Source organism: Ranitomeya imitator, chromosome 1 (genome assembly GCF_032444005.1).
Source record: "Ranitomeya imitator isolate aRanImi1 chromosome 1, aRanImi1.pri, whole genome shotgun sequence".
Classification (NCBI taxonomy): Eukaryota; Metazoa; Chordata; class Amphibia; order Anura; family Dendrobatidae; genus Ranitomeya; species Ranitomeya imitator.
In genome coordinates this window covers 170,466,279-170,491,392 of record NC_091282.1, presented here as the reverse complement: position 1 = coordinate 170,491,392, position 25,114 = coordinate 170,466,279, and the positions used below count along the sequence as shown (strand labels likewise).

At 44.5% G+C, this 25,114-nt stretch overlaps 1 protein-coding gene across 10 annotated transcripts in view; it reads right to left on the bottom strand.

Moving 5' to 3' along the window:
• The window catches only part of PAM (peptidylglycine alpha-amidating monooxygenase), a 275,158-nt gene that overhangs the window by 103,974 nt on the left and 146,070 nt on the right, over positions 1-25,114 (bottom strand). For all 10 annotated transcript variants that reach the window (XM_069752269.1, XM_069752296.1, XM_069752313.1 and 7 more), the window contains exons 8-9: positions 13,035-13,083; positions 8,790-8,857 (exon numbers count right to left, since the gene is read on the bottom strand). In XM_069752269.1, the coding sequence (XP_069608370.1) occupies positions 8,790-8,857; positions 13,035-13,083 (117 nt within the window). The remainder of the gene's footprint in view (positions 1-8,789; positions 8,858-13,034; positions 13,084-25,114) is intronic.

The following is a 25,114-nucleotide window of genomic DNA, read 5'->3' as shown; positions in this document are numbered from 1 at the left end:
AATGGCCTAATGTCTTATACATTAAGGAAGCCAAACGCCAATTGCAGGAGTCTGTGTGCTATCATGCCTTACCCTCTAACCCAACCTCCATTTTTTAAGGACAGACTGGATACCTTAATTAGGGCTGCACTCTGCAATACCAATATCCTCAACAAAAAAAAGTGGAATTTTTGACTAACCCTCCGCCGGTCATGCCCACGTTCTATATTTTGGCAAAGATGCACAAGTCATTATAGGAACCCCCAGGTAGGCCTGTTGTTTCTGGGATTGAGGGTCTTTTTGAGCGTCTGTGCATCTATTTAGACTTTTTCCTTCAACCACTGGCCTCATCACTGGGCTCCTTTGTCAGGGACTCAACTCACTTAATACAACATCTGGAGGGCCTTATTCCAACCAACACTATTCTGGATACCCTAGATGTTTAGTCTCTGTATACTAGCTTCAACTATGACCTTGGTATAAGGGCTGCATCGTATTTCCTTAATCGCAGCTCCACAGGAGACAGAGGACATGATTAGTTTATCCTAGATTTGTTGCACTTTGTGCTCGACAAAAACTACTTCATGTTTGATAGAATTTTCTATAGACAAACTACTGGGACTACAATGGGTGCACTGTGCGCCCCCTCGTACGCTAACATCTTTTGCGCTGGTGGGAGGAAATGGTGATACATACACAGGACAAATATGTCACAAATGTACTGACGTAGTTACGTTTTATTGATGTCCTGTCTTGTTTTGGAGAGGCACCATGGAGGAATGTAAGTCTTTCATCACAGAACTCAATAATAACGACCTCAATATCAAACTTACCTCCACACTGTCCTGCTCATCAGTAGATTTCAAAAACTAATAACTAATAATCTTCTGCATTACACCAGTTTCCATCCCAATCTCCTTAAGAATGGAATACCTAAAGGGTAATTTTATCGTCTCAGGTTTAATTGCAGCACTTTGTCGGAATTCCTTGTTCAAGCCAAGAATTTAACAGACCGGTTCAGACACAGAGGAAACTCCAAAAAGGTAATCTCCAATGCCTTTCAACAAGCTCCACAGAGCCCACGACAAGATTTTTTTCTAAGGCGAACATGTGAGTCCAGCAGACCATAGATATATATTAATTTTTAACAATTAGTGGCAGGATGTCAGAAAAATATCAGACAAGAATTTGGGAATACTTTTAAGTGAGTCTAAACTGATACCGCATATTTCAGTGGCCCCTAACATTGTAGCCAGACGGGCAAAGAACCTTAAAGACATTTTATGTCATAGTCATACCCGTCCTACAAATAGACTAAATAGGGGGAGCACAACTTTAGGAACATATCCCTGCAGAAACTGTAATGTCTGCCAAAATACTGTTGCACAAGATGGATTATCCATCTCTGTGTCTCCTTTTCAGATTTACCCAAATCTTTCTTTAACTGTAGATCTAGAGATCTGGTTTGTGCGACAGTCTGCGACTGTCCTAAAATCTTCGTCGGACAAACAACACAAAAACTGCGCAGAAGAACATAACAGCATTTTTCGAATATTTCCACAGTGGAAAAGGACAGTTAAAAGGGAAAACCCGTGAAATCAATACCATCAAATTTCCTGTAAGTCCACAGTAGTCAAATACAGTTATATGAAAAAGTTTGGGCACCCCTATTAATCTTAAGCTTAATGTGTTATAAAAATTGTTTTTTTGCAACAGCTATTTCAGTTTCATATATCTAATAACTGTTGGACACAGTAATGTTTCTGCCTTGAAATGAGGTTTATTGTACTAACAGAAAATGTGCTATCTGCATTCAAACAAAATTTGACAGGTGCATAAGTATAGGCACCCCACCAGAAAAGTGACATTAATATTTAGTAGATCCTCCTTTTGCAAAAATAACAGCTTCTAGTCGCTTCCTGTAGCTTTTAATGAGTTCCTAGATTCTGGATGAAGGTATTTTTGACCATTCCTCTTTACAAAACAATTCCAGTTCAGTTAAGTTTGATGGTCGCAGAGCATGGACAGCCCTCTTCAAATGATCCCACAGATGTTCAATGATATTCAGGTCTGGGGACTGGGATGGCCATTCCAGAACAGTGTAATGGTTCCTCTGCATGAATGCCTGAGTAGATTTGGAGCGGTGTTTTGGATCATTGTCTTGCTGAAAGATCCATCCCCTGGGTAACTTCAACTTTGTCACTGATTCATGAACATTATTGTCAAGAATCTGCTGATACTGAGAGGGATCCATGCGTCCCTCAACTTTAACAAGATTCCCGATGCCGGCATTGGTAACACACAGCCCCAAAGCATGTTGAAACCTCCACCAAATTTTACTGTGGGTAGCAAGTGTTTTTCTTGGAATGCTGTGTTTTTTTGGCCACCATGTATAACTCCTTTTTGTATGACCAAACAACTCAATCTTGGTTTCATCAGTCCACAGGACCTTCTTCCAAAAAGAAATTGGCTTCTCCAAATGTGCTTTTGCATACCTCAGCCGACTCTGTTTGTGGCATGCTTGCAGAAACGGCTTCTTTCGCATCACTCTCCCATACAGCTTCTCCTTGTGCAAAGTGCGTTGTATAGTTGACCGATGCACAGTGACACCATCTGCAGCAAGTTGATGCTGCAGCTCTCTGGAGGTGGTTTGAGGATTGTCCTTGACTGATCTCACCATTCTTCTTCTCTGCCTTTCTGATGTTTTTCTTGGCCTGCCACTTCTGGCCTTTACAAGAACTGTACCTGTGTTCTTCCATTTCCTTACTATGTTCCTCACAGTGGAAATTGACAGGTTAAATCTCTGAGACAGCTTGTTGTAGCCTTCCCCTGAACAACTATGTTGAATAATCTTTGTTTTCAGATCATTAGACAGTTGTTTTGAGGAGCCCATGATGCCACTCTTCAGAGGAGATTCAAACTGAGAACAACTTGCAAGTGGCCACTTTAAGTAGCTTTTCTCATGATTGCATACACCTGGCTATGAAGTTCAAAGCTCAATGAGGTTAGAAAACAAAAAAAGTGCTTTAGTAAGTCAGTAAAAAGTAGGTAGGAGTATTTAAAACAAGAAAATGATGAGGGTGCCCATACTTATGCACCTGTCAAATTTTGTTTGAATGCAGATTGCACATTTTCTGTTAGTACAATAAACCTCATTTCAAGGCAGAAACATTACTGTGTCCAACAGTTATTAGATATATGAAACTGAAATAGCTGGTGCAAAAAAAACAATTTTTATAAAACATTAAGCTTAAGATTAATAGGGGTGCCCAAACTTTTTCATATAACTGTAACTGGACTTAAGGTACTGGAACTTGAAGAGATCAAAAATAATATCAGGGGTGGTAACATCACGAGTAAACTTCTAAGATGTGAGTCTAAATGGATAGACAATCTACGTAGTCTAGCACCCCATGGATTGAACGAGGAGCTAATATTTACTGGTTTCAATAAACAAGTGTAAATATTTGTTATCGGGCTCTGACAATTTCTGCCATCTCCCCTTCCTAGGATCAAACAATGTCTATTCAATATGATGTTGATCTATAAAGATAAACAGAATGGGATTAAACCCCGATGCATATTTATTCCATCTCGTGGACACATGAGGCGGAAAGACCAGATCAAACAACTTGGCAATCACGCTATTTGAAAATTTGGATCCTCTTCTTCAATATTAGACTCTCAGTGATTAAGCGTCTTCTTTCTAGCATATGGCAAGTCAAGTCTTTGCTCAGGAGTTGTTGCGCTTTGATTCCGACTTGATTGACTACTCAAGACTTACTTTAGTATGAACCTATTAACATCCTCCCTTTTAGAGCTGCATTGCCTCAAGTACTAATGGACTTATGGCCTTTGGCTTAAGACAGGATCTAAGTCCACTACAAGGACAGCTTCCGTGTTACTGGAGCCATTATACCCTTTGGCAGGCCAGCGTTGCTCATCCTACTGACACTATATACTACTGAGCTTCTGTATCAGCTGGACCATGATCCATGCCTATGTGTGATGTCAGGGCACTGCCCTCCGTGGTGTGCTGCCATCACATATGGCGGTAGTGGAACATTGATAGTTGTATAATATATTTCTGAGCTCCGTTACGTTTTGTATTATAATACTCTAGTCTGCGTCTGGTGTTAAGACACTGCCCTCTTGCGGTGCATTAGCACCACACATAACGGCGTAAACACGGTCACCTGTACATCTACCCCGTGTATCACCTACTTTACACATGGTGTTTTATATCTCAACTTATGATACTTGAAACATATTATAGTAAGCAATTCCTCTAAAAATAAATACATAAATAATTATTCTCCTTGGGTTAAAAAGATATAATTTTACCAACATTCTTTAATTAAGTGAATTACATCCATACCAAAATCAATCTCTATTATGGACTATATGTGGGGACTTATCCCATTTTTCAAATTAGGCAATCCGCACTGTAATAATAGCAGAAGAACGGCTGTTCTGTCTGCAACAGACCAAGGACTATAAATATCATCTACTGCGCAGGCGCTTATCTTTGAACTTTTCTCTTTCTCCTGTGTCATATAATATGACAACCAGTAAGTAGCAAGCACTGCTACAACTTGTACTAATCTTACCATTTGCTCACACTAAGTAAATACCTGCCTTAAGGCTAGTTTCACATTTGCGGTTGAGTCCGCAGCGTCTGAAAACCAGGGACGAAGCATTTCATTGCAAAACGCGCGTTGGGTGTGGTGGACATCTGGATCTCCTCTACCCTTTCTGATAATGAATGTTGCAATCTCTATTTTATTAGACATGATTATAAGATGGCTGAGCTAAATGTGTTGTATCCTTTCATTGGCCTTATATTTGGCGTATATCTGAATACTAAATATACAGTATATGTGTTTCTATAATGTTATTACATACACTTAGGCCTACCGTATGGGTATGTCCTATTATATAGGATATTTTTGTCTGCTATTATGTGCAGTGTAGCACTGTCTAATAATGAATAAAGTGTGCCATTCTTGTCTTTTTACATGATATTTAGCATTCATTACCTGATATATATACACTTGCATTTGGATTTTATGTCTCTATTTTTTCAGGTTTGTCCATCTGTCTTTTTGTGCTTATGTGAGTCTCACCTATTATCTATATGGACTTTTTATGACCTTGCTTGGTCTTGTTTTAACTTTTGTTATAAATAAATATATTTTTTAGCATTATTTGCTCTTGTGTGGAGCCTTATTCTATTTGTAGGTGTATTTATACCTCTTGGCTTCCATATAGGATATACAGTGGGGCAAAAAAGTATTTAGTCAGTCAGCAATAGTGCAAGTTCCACCACTTAAAAAGATGAGAGGCGTCTGTAATTTACATCATAGGTAGACCTCAACTATGGGAGACAAACTGAGAAAAAAAAATCCAGAAAATCACATTGTCTGTTTTTTTAACATTTTATTTGCATATTATGGTGGAAAATAAGTATTTGGTCAGAAACAAAATTTCATCTCAATACTTTGTAATATATCCTTTGTTGGCAATGACAGAGGTCAAACGTTTTCCGTAAGTCTTCACAAGGTTGCCACACACTGTTGTTGGTATGTTGGTCCATTCCTCCATGCAGATCTCCTCTAGAGCAGTGATGTTTTTGGCTTTTTGCTTGGCAACACAGACTTTCAACTCCCTCCAAAGGTTTTCTATAGGGTTGAGATCTGGAGATTGGCTAGGCCACTCCAGGACCTTGAAATGCTTCTTACGAAGCCACTCCTTTGTTGCCCTGGCAGTGTGCTTTGGATCATTGTCATGTTGAAAGACCCAGCCACGTTTCATCTTCAATGCCCTTGCTGATGGAAGGAGGTTTGCACTCAAAATCTCACGATACATGGCCCCATTCATTCTTTCATGTACCCGGATCAGTCGTCCTGGCCCCTTTGCAGAGAAGCAGCCCCAAAGCATGATGTTTCCACCACCATGCTTTACAGTAGCTATGGTGTTTGATGGATGCAACTCAGTATTCTTTTTCCTCCAAACACGACAAGTTGTGTTTCTACCAAATAGTTCCAGTTTGGTTTCATCAGACCATAGGACATTCTCCCAAAACTCCTCTGGATCATCCAAATGCTCTCTAGCAAACTTCAGACGGGCCCGGACATGTACTGGCTTAAGCAATGGGACACGTCTGGCACTGCAGGATCTGAGTCCATGGTGGCGTAGTGTGTTACTTATGGTAGGCCTTGTTACATTGGTCCCAGCTCTCTGCAGTTCATTCACTAGGTCCCCCCGCGTGGTTCTGGGATTTTTGCTCACCGTTCTTGTGATCATTCTGACCCCACGGGTTGGATTTTGCATGGAGCCCCAGATCGAGGGAGATTATCAGTGGTCTTATATGTCTTCCATTTTCTAATTATTGCTCCCACTGTTGATTTCTTCACTCCAAGCTGGTTGGCTATTGCAGATTCAGTCTTCCCAGCCTGGTGCAGGGCTACAATTTTGTTTCTGGTCTCCTTTGACAGCTCTTTGGTCTTCACCATAGTGGAGTTTGGAGTCAGACTGTTTGAGGGTGTGCACAGGTGTCTTTTTATACTGATAACAAGTTTAAACAGGTGCCATTACTACAGGTAATGAGTGGAGGAAAGAGGAGACTCTTAAAGAAGAAGTTACAGGTCTGTGAGAGCCAGAAATCTTGATTGTTTGTTTCTGACCAAATACTTATTTTCCACCATAATATGCAAATAAAATGTTAAAAAAACAGACAATGTGATTTTCTGGATTTTTTTTTCTCAGTTTGTCTCCCATAGTTGAGGTCTACCTATGATGTAAATTACAGACGCCTCTCATCTTTTTAAGTGGTGGAACTTGCACTATTGCTGACTGACTAAATACTTTTTTGCCCCACTGTATATGTGTGGTTTTTTTTGTGTGTTGCCCTTACGCCAAACATATCGTTTGGCATTGTTACCACAAAGTTTGATTTTGGTTTCATCTGACCAGAGCACCTTTTTCCACATGTTTGGTGTGTCTCCCAGGTGGCTTGTTGCAAACTTTAAATGACACCTTTTATGGATATCTTTGAGAAATGGCTTTCTTCTTGCCACTCTTCCACAAAAGCCAGATTTGTGCAGTGTACAACTGATTGTTGTCCTATGGACAGACTGTCCCACCCAGCAGTAGATCTCTGCAGTTCATCCAGAGTGATCATGGGCCTCTTATTTGAGATGAAAGTTTAGAGGGACGGCTGGGTCTTGGTAGACTTGCAGTGGTATGACACTCCTTCCATTTCAATATGATCCTCGCACAGTGCTCCTTGGGATGTTTAAAGTTTTGGAAATCATTTGTATCCAAATCCAGCTTTAAAACTTCTCCACAACAGTATCGCAGACCTGCCTGTTGTGTTCCTTGGTCTTCATGATGCTCTCTGTGCTTCAAACAGAACCCTGAGACTATTACAGAGCAGGTGCATTTATACGGAGACTTGATTACACACAGGTGGATTATATTTATCATCATTAGGCATTTAGGACAACATTGGATCATTCAGAGATCCACAATGAACTTCTGGAGTGAGTTTGCTGCACTGAAAGTAAAGGGACCGAATAATATTTCATGCCCCACTTTTCAGTTTTTGAATTTCCACAAAAATTTAAAATAACCAATAAATTTCGTTCAGCTTCACAATTGTGTTCCACTTGTTGTTGATTCTTCACCAAAAATTTACATTTGGTATCTTTATGTTTGAAGCATGATATATGGGAAAAGGTTGAAAGGTTCCTGGGGGCCGAATACTTTCGCAAGGCACTGTCAGATAGAGGGGTGCTTCAGTCTGGATGTGTTAGGCCAGGTTCACATTACGTTTTTGGCGTCCGTTAGACGGACTACGTTACACTGCGGCATAACGCGGTGTAACGTAGTCCGTTAATGCCGCCATTTAGTCCAATGTTGGACGCATCGCTAGCGCATGTCCACAGTGGGCGTGCGCTAGCGATGTGCCGTCATTGAGTGACAGACCCTGGGATGCGGGCTGCAGCATTTCCGGGTCCGTCACTGCTAGCACAGACAGAGCATTTGCTAGCTCTATCTGCGCTAGCGCGACGACATATCGGCACTTGCGTTAACAGAAGCCCATTAACGTATGTGTTGAACGGGCTGCTGTTAACGCAATGTGAACCTAGCCTTAGCGTCGCGGGAGTGCTTGATCTAAGAATATCAAATTAAGATAAGAGATGAGAATCCCTAGATGTAAGTATTCTGCCTTGGTGTGATTACCGTGGGGAATCATTGACTGTCATTATACCAATAATGTGGGCTTCGAGTGTCACTACTGTGGGAGTAGGGGGTTCTCTGGATGTGGCTTGCGGCCCTCTTTCATGTGGCTCTCAAGGTAAGAAAGGTTGGGGAACACTGGTTTAGACCATCAAAAGAAGAACTCCATTTCCACGATGAAAAGTATAAAGACAGATCTATAAATATATAACAATATTATAGACCATTCCTTTACCTGGAAAATTAGATCAGTAATACTATGGTAAAAGCAAATATGATTTATAAAGCAGTGAGCTTTAAATTACTACTCCGGACCCACCGCTTTCATATCTGATAACTCGAATACAAATCAATGTGCATATAAAAAAATGCTCTCTTCCTTAAAGGAGTATAAACAGATTAAGTGGAACGAGAATGGGAGAATAAACATATGAGAATTACAAGTTTTACACAAACCAATGAGTTTATTCAGCTTTTTAGGTGAAGCAAGCAGACAGTGACATCCATCTCTCAGGCCGTTGTATGATCAGACTGTAAATATATTCACATTTACAAGAAATACTTACCCTTTTCACCCGGTGGGATTACAGTATCTATAGACATCAAGAGATAAATGCCAGCAATCAGCGGCTGCCTGGGAGTGATAAAATGGCAGTCAATGGAAATAAAGACAACAAAAGAACGGAAATCTTCACTGAATGCATTTAATATCATATAGCACACAACAATAGCAGAAGAAAGAAGCTATTTCTATCACAGGCAGAGCTGAAATGGAAGGAAGTATAACGACCTGTGGCACCGGGAATCCCTAGATTCCAATCCAGCCAATGGCATGGAATTTCTATGTTCTCCCAATGTTTGTGTAGGCTTCCTCTCAAACTCCATACTTATTGATTAACCCTTTCAAAACCTGCAATTTTTCATTTTTTCGCACTCTTTTTTTCCCCGCCTTTCTTTCAAGAGCCATAACTTTTTTTTATCTTTCCATCGACAAAGCCAGATATTGTATGTAAAAAGACTACACACCCCTGTTAAAATGCTAAGATTTTTATCATGTAAAAATATAATCTCTAAGAAGCAAAGAAGAATGGCGCTGGACACTAGAAAGAGCATAATAATACATTCACAATACATTACACGCACCTATACACACATTTAATGACTAAAAAACTTAGTGGGCGTGCTTCTTCAAATGCCACGGTCAATGATAAACAGCAGCAATTGGAGGTACAGCTGGTCCCTGCTATTAGAGGTAGATGCTGGCTGTATACAACAGCCAGCTTCTGCCCAGTATGGAACAGGCTCAGCTTCTGAACCAGCTTTATGCACCCCGAATGTGACCTGTTATGAACATGCACATTATAGGCAATTATTAAGAGGTTAAAAGAGTGAACCGTAAATTCCCATAATCCCAGAGAAAATAAATATAGGGCTAGTTGACATGATTGACCATCACTCCATTCACATGGAGTATAAGGTCTTGCAATAAGCAAGTTATCACCTAATCTACCATATAATTGTCTAAGGGTCACTTCCGTCTGTCTGTCCTTCTGTCATGGTTATTCATTCGCTGATTGGTCTCGGCAGCTGCCTGTCATAGCTGCTGCGACCAATCAGCGACGGCCACAGTCCGGAAAAAAATGGCCGCTCCTTCCTCCCCGCAGTCAGTGCCCGGCGTCCGCATACTCCCCTCCGGTCAGCGCTCACACAGGGTTAATGGCAGCGTTGACCGCGGTGTAACGCACTCGGTTAACGCTGCTATTAACCCTGTGTGACCACCTTTTTACTATTCATGCTGCCTATGCAGCATGAATAGTAAAAATATCTAATGTTAAAAATATTTAAAAAAATTAAAAATAGTTACATACTCACCCTCCGGTGGCCCCCCCAGATCAGGAACCGGCCTTTCCCGCTCCGCGCGACGCCCCGGTGACCGCTGCATGCATTGCGGTCTCGCGAGATGATGACGTACGATCTCGCAAGACCACTACGTCATCATCGCGCGAGACCGCAATGCAATCTTCAGACCGGACTGCGCGCCAAGCATCGGGAACCGGCCGCTTCGATCCAGAGGCTCCAGGAGGTGAGTATGTAACTATTTTTTATTTTAATTCTTTTTTTTTTTTAACAGGGATATGGTGCATACTATGTGACTGGCCAATATACTACGTGACTGTGCTGTATACTACGTGACTGGGCAATATACTACGTGGCTCTGTGCTGTATACTATGTGGCTCTGTGCTGTATACTACGTGGCTCTGTGCTGTATACTACGTGGCTCTGTGCTGTATACTACGTGGCTCTGTGCTGTATACTACGTGGCTCTGTGCTGTATACTACGTGGCTCTGTGCTGTATACTACGTGGCTCTGTGCTGTATACTACGTGACTGCTGTATACTACGTGGCTCTGTGCTGTATACTACGTGGCTCTGTGCTGTAAACTACGTGGCTCTGTGCTGTATACTTCGTGACTGTGCTGTATACTACGTGACTGGGCAATATACTACGTGGCTCTGTGCTGTATACTATGTGGCTCTGTGCTGTATACTACGTGGCTCTGTGCTGTATACTACGTGACTGTGCTGTATACTACGTGACTGGGCAGTATACTACGTGGCTCTGTGCTATATACTACATGGCTCTGTGCTGTATACTACGTGGCTCTGTGCTGTATACTACGTGGCTCTGTGCTGTATACTACGTGACTGTGCTGTATACTACGTGACTGGGCAGTATACTACGTGGCTCTGTGCTGTATACTACATGGCTCTGTGCTGTATACTACGTGGCTCTGTGCTGTATACTACATGGCTCTGTGCTGTATACTACGTGGATCTGTGCATAGCTGGGCAATATACTACGTGACTGGGCAATATACTACGTGGACATACATATTCTAGAATACCCGATGCGTTAGAATCGGGCCACCATCTAGTCTATTTATAGTGATAAATTTGCATTTATGGTCCAACCCCATTAATTGCCATATAATGCCGGTTTCACATTAGCGTTGCGGATGGCTGCAGACTTCCTCCGTGAAGCCCCGCCCTCGGCCGCACCTCCGCCGCTAGCTCCGCCTACTTCTGCACGCGGCGTGCATGCGGCCTGCGTACCTATCTTTAACATTAGGTATGCAGGTCGTGCCGCTGTATGCGGATGCTTCCGCATGCGTCGTTTTGACGATGCGGCGACCAGCGTAGAACGCAGCTTATAGCAATTTATTTTTTCTCCGCCTCGTCAAAACGATGCATGCGGAAGCATCCGCATACAGCGGCACGACCTGCGTACCTAATGTTAAAGATAGGTATGCAGGCCGCAAGCACGCTGCATGCAGAAGTAGGCGGAGCTAGCAGCGGAGGTGCGGCCGAGGATGGGGCTTCACGGAGGAAGTCCGCAGCCCTCCGCAGCTCCTCAAAACGCTAGTGTGAAACTAGCCTAAGAGATTGTCCCTACTGTTTCCGTAAAGACTGATCTCTGTACAGCACTGTGGAATATGTTGGTGCTATGTGAACAATAAAAAAATAAATAAAAGCATTTGCGTATACTTTGATGACTATGTTTTTTTTTATTTTACTTGCTTATATGCCGCACACTTTATAGACATCATTATAACTGTTGGGGCTCACAATCTAAATTCTATATTTCAAAGTCTTTGGAGTGTCGGAGGAAGCCCTGGAGGAAATCCATGCAGACACAGGGAGAACATACAAGCTCCTTGCAGATGTTATCCTTGGTGGGATTTGTACCCAGCATCTCAGCGCTGCACGGTTTTATGATGCAACATATTCTTCATTTCAATAGTAAAAGGAGCTCAGGAGTAGAGATGAGCGGACTTGTTTGGAAAACTTTCGCCAATCTCAAAGTCGGCACGAACGTTGCACATTCGGATTCCAGAGCATTTTCCGCAAAATTTGGTAAATGATTGAGTTTCCACTAAGGCTGTGATTGTACCGACAATCCTGATTGCAGTAATATCGTCACCGTAGTCAGAGCGCTGCAGGGACACGCTGTCATATGTCAGCATGACTCACCAGCTGTGACTGATCAGCGGTACTGTAAATCTTAACTGCCGGTCAGAAAGCCGTGGTTCCCATGCTGTCAAATGACAAGGGGTTACCCCACGTCTTTTTTTAAAAATTATTTATTAAATTAAAAAATATAGCTTGGGGACCCCTCTATTTTTGATAACCAGCCTTAATAAAGCTAATAGCTGAGTGTTGCAGTCCGCAGCTGACAGTTTTGCTTGGCTGGTTATCAAAAATACAGGGAAACCCACGCGTTTTTTTTTTTAATTATTTCTTTAGAGTGCAGGCGCTGGTGGATGAATACTCTATTCAGTTGCACCCGCTCTCACTGTTAATAGCATCAGCAGGCGTCAGCTCATGGGAGTAGTAGTCCCATCAGCTGACGCCAGTGACCGAGGTAAACACAGCTGTGGGCTGTCATTTGACAACGTAGGAACCGCAGCTCTCAGACCGTCGGTACAGATTTTACCACCGATCAGAGGCAGTGTTTGATGCGCTGTCATGCACCTGACAGCGTGGCAAACACTGGATGTTCTGCCCCCTCCTACCCTATTCAAGTGAATGTTGTCCGGGGTCGGGTCCGGGGTCCGGTACTGCTCTGATACTTTTAATTTTAAGTGTTCACCAAACCCGAACATCCAGGGGTTCGCACATCTCTACTCGGGAGTACAAACTGCTGCTCTTACAAGGAAAATACAACGCTTACAACAATTTTATTATTGGAGCACAGATGTGCAAAATGGTATCTACAAATATCATCTGTAATAACAGTAATAGCAGTTACCTTTCAGGTGTGATTTGTACCGTCACTCCAGTACAGTCTTTATGTTTATCTGCAAAAAATATAAAAAAATCAGTGGGTTATTGAGCTATGTGCTGACAATTATACAGTAGAGAAAATACTCTTAGGCTACTTTCACACTAGCGTTAACTGCAATACGTTAAAATGCGTCGTTTTGCCAAAAAAATGCATCCAGCAAAATATTTTGCTGGATGCGTTTTTTCCCCATAGACTTGTATTGGCGACGCATTACGACGGATTTGCATACGTCGGTATACGTCTTTCGACGGATGCGTCGAAATAAGGCGACACGTCGTCTGGAAAAACGTAGATTGTAACGTTTTTTGGCTCCGACAAAAAAAACGTGTCGCGGCGCATCCTGCAGCATGCGTCTTTGGCTACAATGAAAGTCTATGAGCGACGGATGCGTCGAGACACGTCGTACGACGCAATGCAGCGCTGCAATACGTTTTTTTCTACTGAGCATGCTCAGAAACAGGATGTTTTTTGCTAATTGGCCAGACATCCCCAAATCTATATAAACCTGGTCTGGGCCTTCAACCCCACATATTGCCAGCAAGACCCAGAGAGAAAAGAAGAAGAAGCCTCCAGCCAGCCGGGCACCAAGACCTCAGCCGGACACCAAGACCCCAGCCTGGCAGCAAGACCCCAGCCTGGCAGCAAGACCCCAGCCGGACACCAAGACCCCAGCCTGGCAGCAAGGACCTTACAGACACACTCCAACAGTGTGAGTATATTGCCATTTTTGTGTGTGTGTGTGTGTGTGTGTGTGCGCGCGCGCATTTGGGTATGACGTACTGACTACAGCAAGAGCTTTTAAAACCTGAATCCAACCTGTGGCCTGCCGTCGTCCTGCAACAGCCAGTGCCCTGCTACAGTCCAGATCCACCCCGAGGCCTGCCACTGTGAAGAAATCAAGCTCCAGCCGGAGGACTGATGGCCGTGTGTGTGTGTGTATTTTTGTACTGCTGTGTGCTTTTGTATGTATGTGTTCACGTGCCTGCACCTTATTATGCCTTCGCCAATATTACGCCTGTTCATGTGTTATGCTTGCGTTATGACTCTGCTTGCAGGTATGTTTGTGTGCGTTTTGTTGGTTGCATGTGCATTTGTCAATGTCATATTGGTTAATGTACTTTTTTGATGTATTTACTAGTACAGTGGTTTGTGCAGCCTGTTTTTTTTTTTTTTTTTTAATCTGATGTATTATTGCAAAGTCTAGTGGTCTGCAGCTTGTGGTTAGAATGTTTTTTTTTTACAAAGTGTTGATTTTTTTACTGTTGAAACCATTCCCAGGTGATGTACTTGTATTTAAAATAAAGAGCACTTCTGCTCCATTGTGATTATTAAAAAAAAAAAAAAGAAAAAAAAAATTAATAAACTGTTTATTAAAAAATTGTCCGTAGTATAATTTCATAAAGGTAAATTTAAAACTGGTGTATGTACCAATGGTTACACATGCAATACACAGTTGGTTGAGGGCTCATTTTTTACTAAAGGTTATCCTTTGAAGGTTTTTTGGGGGAGGTTATTTTTAAAAACAAAAAATGTGTTAAAATTATTTTTCCGTGTTGTCTCACATTTTAATTTTTTTTTTTTTTTTGGGACATGGAAATCAGTGGTATAACGTGCACCTGTTTTTGGGTTTTGGTGGTCACCTATTTCTCACATTTTAACAGGGTGTTTATTGTTAAACATTACCTATTTCTGCGGTGGTCTAACTATAAATCCATTATACTTATTATATTGCAGATAGAGTAGGGACCACAGCGACCGGCCGTAGCCACCAGGACCACAGCCCACTGGCCATAGCCACCAGGACCGCATCCTCAAATTCTTAAAAGTAAGTTTTGAAGACCCAAATCTGCTACTTCAATGTGTAGAGCAGATTGCAAGTGTCTTTTAACTTACAGACCCACCAGGACCACAGCTACCAGGACCGAGTTTGCATCTCGGCTTTGGGAAAATGGCCGCCGCGATCTCTAATGCGCACGCGCGGCATCCCGCGGCCATTTTCCTGAAGCCCCGTGCAGCAGAGCACTCGATCTGCGCACGCGCGGCCCCAGGAAGATGGCCGCCCCCACCGACGAAATGGATGACAGCGCAGATCGCGCGCTGTGTCTTCACCACTACGCCACCAACGTAAAGCTGAGGAACAACCAGCGATGTCACCACGCCCTCCCGACCTGACCAGCCTGATTGACAGGCGAAAACGGCGACTTTGGTAAGTTATTTCTCAGCATACATGGGGAATCGGGGTACACTACATACACTATAGGAACACACAGCGCAGGCCCTATTTAACAGTATTTATAGCTCAATCTCAAAAAACGGGGTGACAGGTTCCCTTTAAAGCTAATTTTTTGTATCCTTTATTTCAGTCTCCTGCTGCTGCTGCTGCTGAACTTCCAGCAGAGCATGAAGGTTCTCCCAGGCGCTCTCAGAGTCGGCGGTAACGACGCCGCGGTCGGCCATCAGTGAGTTGGTTTTTTGGGGGGCTTCTATTGGTAATTTTTTTGTTTCAGTCTACTAATTTTTATTTTTTTATTTTTTTTTCTCACAGGCTTCACAGTGTGCTCCCGCAGAAGATTCTGATATAGAAATAGAAGCACTAATCAAGGAGGTTCGCAAGCGGGAGCCGCTGTGGAACATGGCTGACCGCAGGCATGCTGATACCAGTGTCGGCTCTGGTTGGAAGTATGCCATAACATCTTTCCAAGGTGGGAGGACCTTCTTCCACAGCAGCAGAGCAAACTATGTAAGTATTCACTTTTCAGTGATGTTTAGCGCTGAATGTAATGTCTTGCATTTACCTTTTTTTTTTTTTTTTTCTTCATTCCTGTCTTCACAGGTGGCAAGGTTAGGAAGCGGTGGCGGTCACTGAGGGATCGCTTTAAGAGGGAATTTAACCAGGAGATGCAGGCCCCGAGTGGCTCAGCAGGAAGGAAGAAGAGGAGGTACAGATACGGCCCTGCCCTCTCCTTCCTGAGGCAAACCATGCTGAGTAGAGTGTAAATATTCAACATCCCAGTAAGAACCTGTCTAATCACAAAACTTTTGTTTCAGTCCGGGCTTTTTCATATCAATATATTATTTTTTTTTTCTTTCACAGCACCTTCTCCAGCCACTGTGCGCCTGCATCTTCCTCTGCGCCCTCTGGAGCGATCCCTCCTGAGTCCGCCACCGGGGACCACGTCGGTAGGCCCCACACCTCTTGACCCCTCCACTTCATCCACCTCAGGCACTGGAGCGCAGCCTTCGTTACTCGCATCTGATGGTCAACAGATAGCGTTCCCTTTACCCCACCCCTCTAACCCACCGTTAGGTTCGTGGCGGCAGCGTCAGAGGGGTCAGGAAAGGAGCTATGCTCCTGAGTTCTTACATCTAAATGCATCCTTCCAAAGTTCTTTTAAAATTTTGGGAGAACAAGTGACTGCTGGTTTCAACATGGTGCAATCACGCATCAGTGAAACCCACCAGGAAACCAGCAGTCGCTTGGATAGGCTGCATTTAGATGTAAGTCAAGCTCCAGCAAATCTTTTTTTTCAATCCATGCTTAGGAGCATGGAGAAGCTTTCTTTTGACCAGCAGATGCGGGTAATGAATAGCTGCCATAATGCTCTGCTCAAGGTCCTCCACGAACCCCAATCTACCCCCACACCTCCCCACACATCCCAGTCACCATTTCAACACCATGCCCCCCAATATCAACGTCAGTCCCAATACCAAACCAGGCCCCCAACCCAAATGTATTCCCCAGTGTTTTCGTCTTCCTTGCCCAGCTTTCCTTCCCCATTCAGTTATACTAATACCCCAACACAACCCCCCTCTGGTCAGCCTCCTGCTTTTCACCCCCCTTCCACTGCAGACCAAACAAGTAGGGTTTCCCCAATCCCACCTACCGACATGGTCCAACATTCCAGCCCCTCCTCCCATAGTTACTCCACCCAACACTACCAGGACTTGTAGTCCAAAAATTATAAGTTTATAAATGTTGAAAAAAAACTTTATTTTGAAAATAAAAACAAAATGTTTTTTTAAAATGATAAAAAAAAAAAAAAAACATCAAGGTTTTAAATAAAATTCTTTCTGGTTTAAAATCTACTCTGTGTGCTGATTCATTAAGGTAATAGGGTAAATATTAAAGGTTAAGTGAAAAGAAACACCAGACGTTTTAAAGGTATAACAAAATGGTTTTATATTACCAAGCAAACCACACTTTGTGATTTTGTTTTTTTTTTTGTTTGTTTTGTTGCTACAAACACAATTTTGACATAAACAACAAAAGCCATGAAAAACATGTCACACAATGATGTCTTGCCATGCAATCCGCCCGACAGGTGACAAAAAATAATCCGCAAACTGGTCCCTCATCCTAGTAACAGAACCGGTGGAGCGAACAGAGGCACTGCGGTAATCCCACAAGGTTGTCTCCAATTCTTCGTCATCCAAGGTAACGGGCTCCTTTGAAATGACAAAATTATGGAGCACCACACATGCCTTCACAACATCTACAGTCTTGGTTTCAAGTTTTATTGCCGTCAGCAGAACTCTCCACTTTGCCGTCAATATACCGAAAGAGCACTCTACTACTCTTCTTGCTCTAGTAAGACGGTAATTAAATACCTGCTTGGTACGGTGTAATTCCCGGCTGCTGTATGGTTTCAGTAGGTGCGGCGACAGTTGAAAGGCTTCATCACCTACACAAACATATTGCATGGCTGGTTCACTTGTTCCTGGGAGCGGTCTTGCTGGCGGGAAATTGTAGGTATCTCCATACAGGCAGCGACCCATTGGAGAGTTTTTAAAAACTTGGGAGTCGTTGGACCGGCCATACGCTCCTATGTCCACAGCAAGGAATCGGCAGTTGGCGTCTGCAATAGCAATGAGTACAATGGAGAAATATTTTTTATAATTATAGTACTCGGAGCCTGTTCCTGCCGGTTTAGCAATCCTTATGTGTTTGCCGTCCACGGCACCAACACAATTTGGGAAATTGCAAATTCTCTCAAATTGTTCGGAACTTCTCAACCAGATTTCCATTGATGGTTGTGGGATATACTCCGGCTGTAAAGTGTCCCAAATCGCCCGACATGTGTCCTTCACTATTCCGCCAATAGTGGAAATCCCCAGCCTGAATTGGAAATGGAGTGAAGTCAGAGACTCACCCGTAGCTAGGAAGCTGCAGAAAAAAAAAATGTAAAAAAAAAAATTGCACAGACAACAAAAAAAAACAGTGGATTGGCCTCAAACAACCCAAAAAATTATATGCTGCAGAAAATGCTGCGCAATGTGTCAGCGCAGTTTTGTCTGCAGCATGTAATAACATTCAATATGACCAATGACACAAGAAAAAAAAACCAGTGGAATAGCCTCAAACAAACCAAAAAATTACATGCTGCAGAAAATGCTGCGCAATGTGTCAGCGCAGTTTTGTCTGCAGCATGTAATAACATTCAATATGAGCAATCACATAAAAAAAAAATGCTTACCGCAGTGTCACCAGGAGCCGCTCCGCCGGTGTGATGGCAAGCCTCATCCTTGTGTCCTGCCTTTGGATGACATCCTCTAGTTTTCCAACCAAATAATCGAAATGTTCCATCCTCATCCGTACATAATTGTAGAATTTCTGTGGGTTGCACCGCAACTCCAGATAGAGAGTGGACTGGACACCCCTGGTCATCCGCAGCTCATTGATTGGATGTATCCAGAATTGTCGCACTCTCCGTTGCATCCTCCGTCTTTCTGCTGCCGCCTCCTTCTCCCGCACTATGATATCCAGGCGATTCGTCTCAAATATAACGTCAGTAACCAAACTCGCAATCCTCCCAAGTACACCATCCATCCTTGCCACTAAACTAAAACCCTCAAAGATGGGCTGTAAATACAATACAGTCAGTATATAGATTTCCTTATTTTCCAGTAGCCAATCAAATTTTGGTGCCTCCCATTTTAACAACGGATCCGTCGTAAAAACGGATGCAACGGATGGTAAAAACGTATGCAACATATGCAACGCATCCAGCATTTCAACGCAACCGTTTATCGGATTTGCGACGGATCCGTCGAAATGCTGTATGCGTTGCATACGTTTTGCACTTTTTTGACGCATCCGTTTTTTCGGGAAAAAGACGTTTTTGTGACGGTTTGCAGTTAACGCTAGTGTGAAAGTAGCCTTAGAATGCAGCGGCCATAGTACAAGCCATCATCTGAACAGAAAAATCATCTTCTCACCATACTACACTCCAAGATATTAGTTCAGAATACTCGTCTTACTATTACTAAATAGATCAACAGCGTACAATGAAATGCTGGAAGATAAATAATTCCCATTTATCTTTTATTCTTGTCATCAAATTAACAAGAACCACCCAAACCGATCTGATGATTACAGGCCAACAGAAGAATAAAAAAAAGTTATTGTTACAGAAAAAGGTTTATTGAGTTCATACCCTCCACACCTTGTAAGCCAAAGGTATAAACAGACAATAGGAGATCACTCACATGGTGCAATATATTAATATGTAAAGTCCCTCCTTTATTTCAATATGCGCTTGTCTTACTGGACTTTGTTCTACATGCAACTTAAAAATGGAATAGCTACATCTTATGGACTATAAAAAAGAAAACCTTGAAGAAATGAGCAATGCCAGCACATGACATGTGTTTAGTACCTGTTGATGACACATATGTTAGTTGACTTTGTTTCAATGAAAATGACGCCCTTTGTCACTAGAAATCATATTGGGGAGTCTGACCTCATCAGGGATCTCCAATGAGCTAAGTAGTTTCTAGGTTAATGCATAGAGATGTCCATGGATGAATTGCTGCCGTGGACATCCTTATACATTTTCTATTTTTTTGCGGAGGATCATCCTTCCGCGCACAGAGCAGCAGCTGATACTAATGTGCCCATCACAACTCATAAAGGTAAGCAGAATCCCACCCTTTATCCTCCCTTCTTTTATTCCATTACCCTATGCGCATCCTTAAGTTGGCTCAAATCAACATAGTTTCTAGGTTGAAATATTAGAATGTAGCAATTGTTAAAGGCTAAGAATGGACTGAAATGTGTTCTGCTACAAATATGATATTCACCAGTGGGAATTACCTGTATTGCAAAATAAAGGGAAGTCTTGGTTAAGCATAGCATGAACAGAGATGAGCACAGGATAGTCTCTTGCTTTGCGTTCCACCAGAAGTGGCAGGGTTGTATGCATTGTTTAGTGGTGCATTGTTTAGTGGCGCAAAATAGTACTGCAAACGCACTGCCACTAGAGTACATTGGAGAGAACTTGCAGCCTTATCCTCGGCCACTAAACAGTGTACAGAGCTATGCCACATTCAGTGAAGAAAGTCAGAATTAGCCGATCTGACCTAAAGATAGGTCATCAACTACGTTTTTGCAAACCCCTTAGTAGTAAAGAAGTAAGCAGGATTATTCATGATTAACTCATTTCTATTTCATAATAGATACAGAATAGTTCTCCATGAGCCACTGGAAATGGAAATCATGACACTAGTGCCAACAGATCCTTAGACACTGTGTACAGAATTAGTAGGCAAGTGAGTATTTTCACCATACCATTATTTTATGCATATTTTCCAACTTCAATCTGTATAAACTTGCTTATTGGATGAAGCAGATCAGTTGATGGGTATTTGTATAATGATGGAAGTTAAACCGGCTGGGTTCACATTGCGTTAATGGCAATGCGCTGACGGCATCCGTTACACAGCGGCACTAACGCTATGTAACGGATGCGTTAGCGCACCCATTAACTGCCATTATATAGCGCATCGCTACCGCATGTCATAATCGGCATGCGTTAGCGATGTGCCGTCATTCTGTGACGGACCCTCGGACGCAGTCTGCAGCGTTTTCAGGTCCGTCACCGCTAGCACAGATAGAGCATCTGCGCTAGCGCATAACGCGATCTTTTTCAGCACTTGTGTTAACACTGTCCATTTAACGTATGTGTTGAACGGACTGCACTAAAGCAAAGTGAACCTAGCCTTATCAATGTGTGCAGAATTATTAGGCAGTGTGTTTCCCTCAGGCAAAATAGGCCAAACAAGAGATTCAGCCGACAAGAGATTCAGCCGACTCTGTAAAGTCAAATATTGTGTAAAGTCTCACAGAGGGATGCAGCACTCCTGAAACTGCTAAGATATTGAACCATGATCACAGAACCATCGAAAGTTTTGTTGCAAATAGTCAACAGGGTCACAAAAAATGTGTTGGGGAAAAAAAGAAGCACATTAACTCACAAAAATGTGAGAAGAATCAAACATGAAGCTACCAGGAACCCATTATCTTCCAGTGCTGTCATATTTCAGAACCGCAAACTCCCTGGAGAGCCCAGAAGTACAAGATGTTCAGTGGCTCAGAGACATGGTCGTGGTAAGAAAGGCTGAAACCCGACCACCACTGAACAAAACACACAAGATAAAATGTCAAAATTGGCAGGCCAAGCAATATCTGAAGTCAGATTTTTGAAAGGTTTTATAGACTGATGAGATGAGTGACTCTTTGACAGACCAGATAGATGGGCCTGTGGTTGGATCTATATTGGGAACAGACTTCGACTCAGACCCCAGCAAGGTATAGGTAATACTTTGGGCTGGTATTATTAGAGATGCACTAGTTTGACTTTTTCAAGTTGAAGATGGGACTCAAAATGAACTCTGAACCTACTGCAAGTTTTTAAAATACACTTTCTTCAAGTAGGAAAACTATGACTATTATGCAGGAAAATGCTCCGTCAAATGCATCAAAATCTCCACTGCTTGGCTGCCACTAAAGGCCTTAAGGATGAAAAAATAAATGATACGGCCCCTTTGTCCCCTGACCTAAACCCTATTGAGAACTTGTGTGCCCTTCTTAAACGGGAGATTTACAGTGAAGTAAAACAGTCACCTCTCTGAACAGCTGTGGTTGGTGCTGCACCAAAAGTTGATCGTCAACAGATTAAGGAATTGAGAGACTCCATGGACTACCTTTTTAAATGTCAGAAATATATCTTTGAGAAGAAACCTAGAGGTCTGTGGCAAAGGATTATTTATCTCTTCCCATTGATATAGACAGGACCACTTAGCCAAGCTTGCATGTTTATAATGAAGCTGGGTGAAATAGTTGTCGGACAAATACGTATGGTCAGACTTTGCTGTAGCTCTCATTCCTGCACAAGAAAATCCAGATATCTTGCTTCTTATAACACGTAGTACGTAGGACAGAATTTAGATGTTAAAGGAATATATTTATATATAAATTATAACACTATAAAGGACTATAATAACTGGAAGCTATGACTAGAGGACAAGTTCCGTCAGGAACTGCCACCCACACCTATTCTACACAAGGTTCATATGAGTTTGGATAAACTTGGATCACAATCAATGTGTCACTGACAATATAAAAAATCTCATGATTAAAGGGAACCTGTCACCCCGTTTTTTCAGATTGAGATAAAAATACTGTTAAATAGGGCCAGCGCTGTGCGTTACAATAGTGTATGTAGTGTACCCTGATTCCCCACCTATGCTGCGAAATACATTACCAAAGTCGCTGTTTTCGCCTGTCAATCAGGCTGGTCAGGTCAGGTGGGCGTGGTGACATCGCTCTTTTCTTCCCCAGCTTTCCGTTGGTGGCGTAGTGGTGTGCGCATGTCCAAGTTCCGAATTCCCTGCGCGCACGTGAAGAAACAGCGCGCGATCTGCGCTATTATCCCTGTCATCGGTGGGGGCGGCCATCTTCCTGGGGCCGCACGTGCGCAGATGGAGTGCTCTGCTGCACAGGGCTTCAGGAAAATGGCCGCGGGATGCCGCGCGTGCGCAGAAGAGATCGCGGCGGCCATTTTCCCAAAGCCGAGATGCAAACTGGGAGCGTCACTCTGTCCGAAGCCTCTATAGACTGCGCAAGCGCCGGCGCAGTCTGGGCCTCACAGAGCGACGCTCCCGGGAGATCGCGGTATGCGTAAGCACTGAACGCATACCGCGATCTCCACCGGAGAGTCAGGGACCGCCAGGAGGGAGGGTAAGTATACTCACCTTTCCCGGTTCCAGCGCTGCTTGCGGCTCCGTCTCCCGGCTCCTCTGCTCCCGGCTCCGGAGGGCGTGGACTGCGCAGGCGCCGATTCCTGCTGCCGGAATCGGCGCCTGCGCAGTCCGCGCTTTCCGGCGCCATTTTCTTGAAGACACACTCCGGCTCCACTGCAGGTGTGTCTTCAAGAAAATGGCGCCGGAAAGCGCGGACTGCGCAGGCGCCGATTCCTGCTGCCGGAATCGGCGCCTGCGCAGTCCCCGCTTTCCGGCGCCATTTTCTTGAAGACATACCTGCAGTGGAGCCGGACGATAGGTGAGTATGGTATTTTTTTTTTTTTTTATATGGCAGCAGCATTCGGGGGCATACACACTGGAGCGGGGGGCATATAATACAATGGTGGCGCAGGATGGGAGCAGCACATGACAGAACGGGCGCAGGATGGCAGCAGCACATGACAGAACGGGCGCAGGATGGCCGCAGCACATGACAGAACGGGCGCAGGATGGCCGCAGCACATGACAGAACGGGCGCAGGATGGCAGCAGCACATGACAGAACGGGCGCAGGATGGCCGCAGCACATGACAGAACGGGCGCAGGATGGCCGCAGCACAAGACAGAACGGGCGCAGGATGGCAGCAGCACATGACAGAACGGGGGCAGGATGGCCGCAGCACAAGACAGAACGGGCGCAGGATGGCAGCAGCACATGACGGAACGGGCGCAGGATGGCCGCAGCACAAGACAGAACGGGCGCAGGATGGCCGCAGCACATGACAGAATGGGCACAGGATGGCCGCAGCACATGACAGAACGGGCGCAGGATGGCAGCAGCACATGACAGAACGGGCGCAGGATGGCCGCAGCACATGACAGAACGGGCGCAGGATGGCAGCAGCACATGACAGAACGGGCGCAGGATGGCAGCAGCACATGACAGAACGGGCTCAGGATGGCCGCAGCACATGACAGAACGGCCGCAGGATGGCCGCAGCACATGACAGAACGGGCGCAGGATGGCCGCAGCACATGACAGAACGGGCGCAGGATGGCCGCAGCACAAGACAGAACGGGCGCAGGATGGCCGCAGCACATGACAGAACGGGCGCAGGATGGCAGCAGCACATGACAGAACGGGCGCAGGATGGCAACAGCACATGACAGAACGGGCGCAGGATGGCCGCAGCACATGACAGAACGGGCGCAGGATGGCAGCAGCACATGACAGAACGGGCGCAGGATGGCAGCAGCACATGTCAGAACGGGCGCAGGATGGCCGCAGCACATGACAGAACGGGCGCAGGATGGCAGCAGCACATGACAGAACGGGCGCAGGATGGCAGCAGCACATGTCAGAACGGGCGCAGGATGGCCGCAGCACATGACAGAACGGGCGCAGGATGGCAGCAGCACATGACAGAACGGGTGCAGGATGGCCGCAACACATGACAGAACGGGCGCAGGATGGCAGCAGCACATGTCAGAACGGGCGCAGGATGGCCGCAGTACATGACAGAACGGGCGCAGGATGGCAGCAGCACATGACAGAACGGGCGCAGGATGGCCGCAGCACATGACAGAACGGGCGCAGGATGGCAGCAGCACATGACAGAACGGGCGCAGGATGGCAGCAGCACATGACAGAACGGGCACAGGATGGCAGCAGCACATGTCAGAACGGGCGCAGGTTGGCCGCAGCACATGACAGAACGGGCGCAGGATGGCAGCAGCACATGACAGAACGGGCGCAGGATGGCAGCAGCACATGTCAGAACGGGCGCAGGATGGCCGCAGCACATGACAGAACGGGCGCAGGATAGCAGCAGTACATGACAGAACGGGCGCAGGATGGCCGCAGCACATGACAGAACGGGCGCAGCATGGCAGCAGCACATGTCAGAACGGGCGCAGGATGGCCGCAGCACATGACAGAACGGGCGCAGGATGGCAGCAGCACATGACAGAACGGGCGAAGGATGGCAGCAGCACATGACAGAACGGGCGAAGGATGGCAGCAGC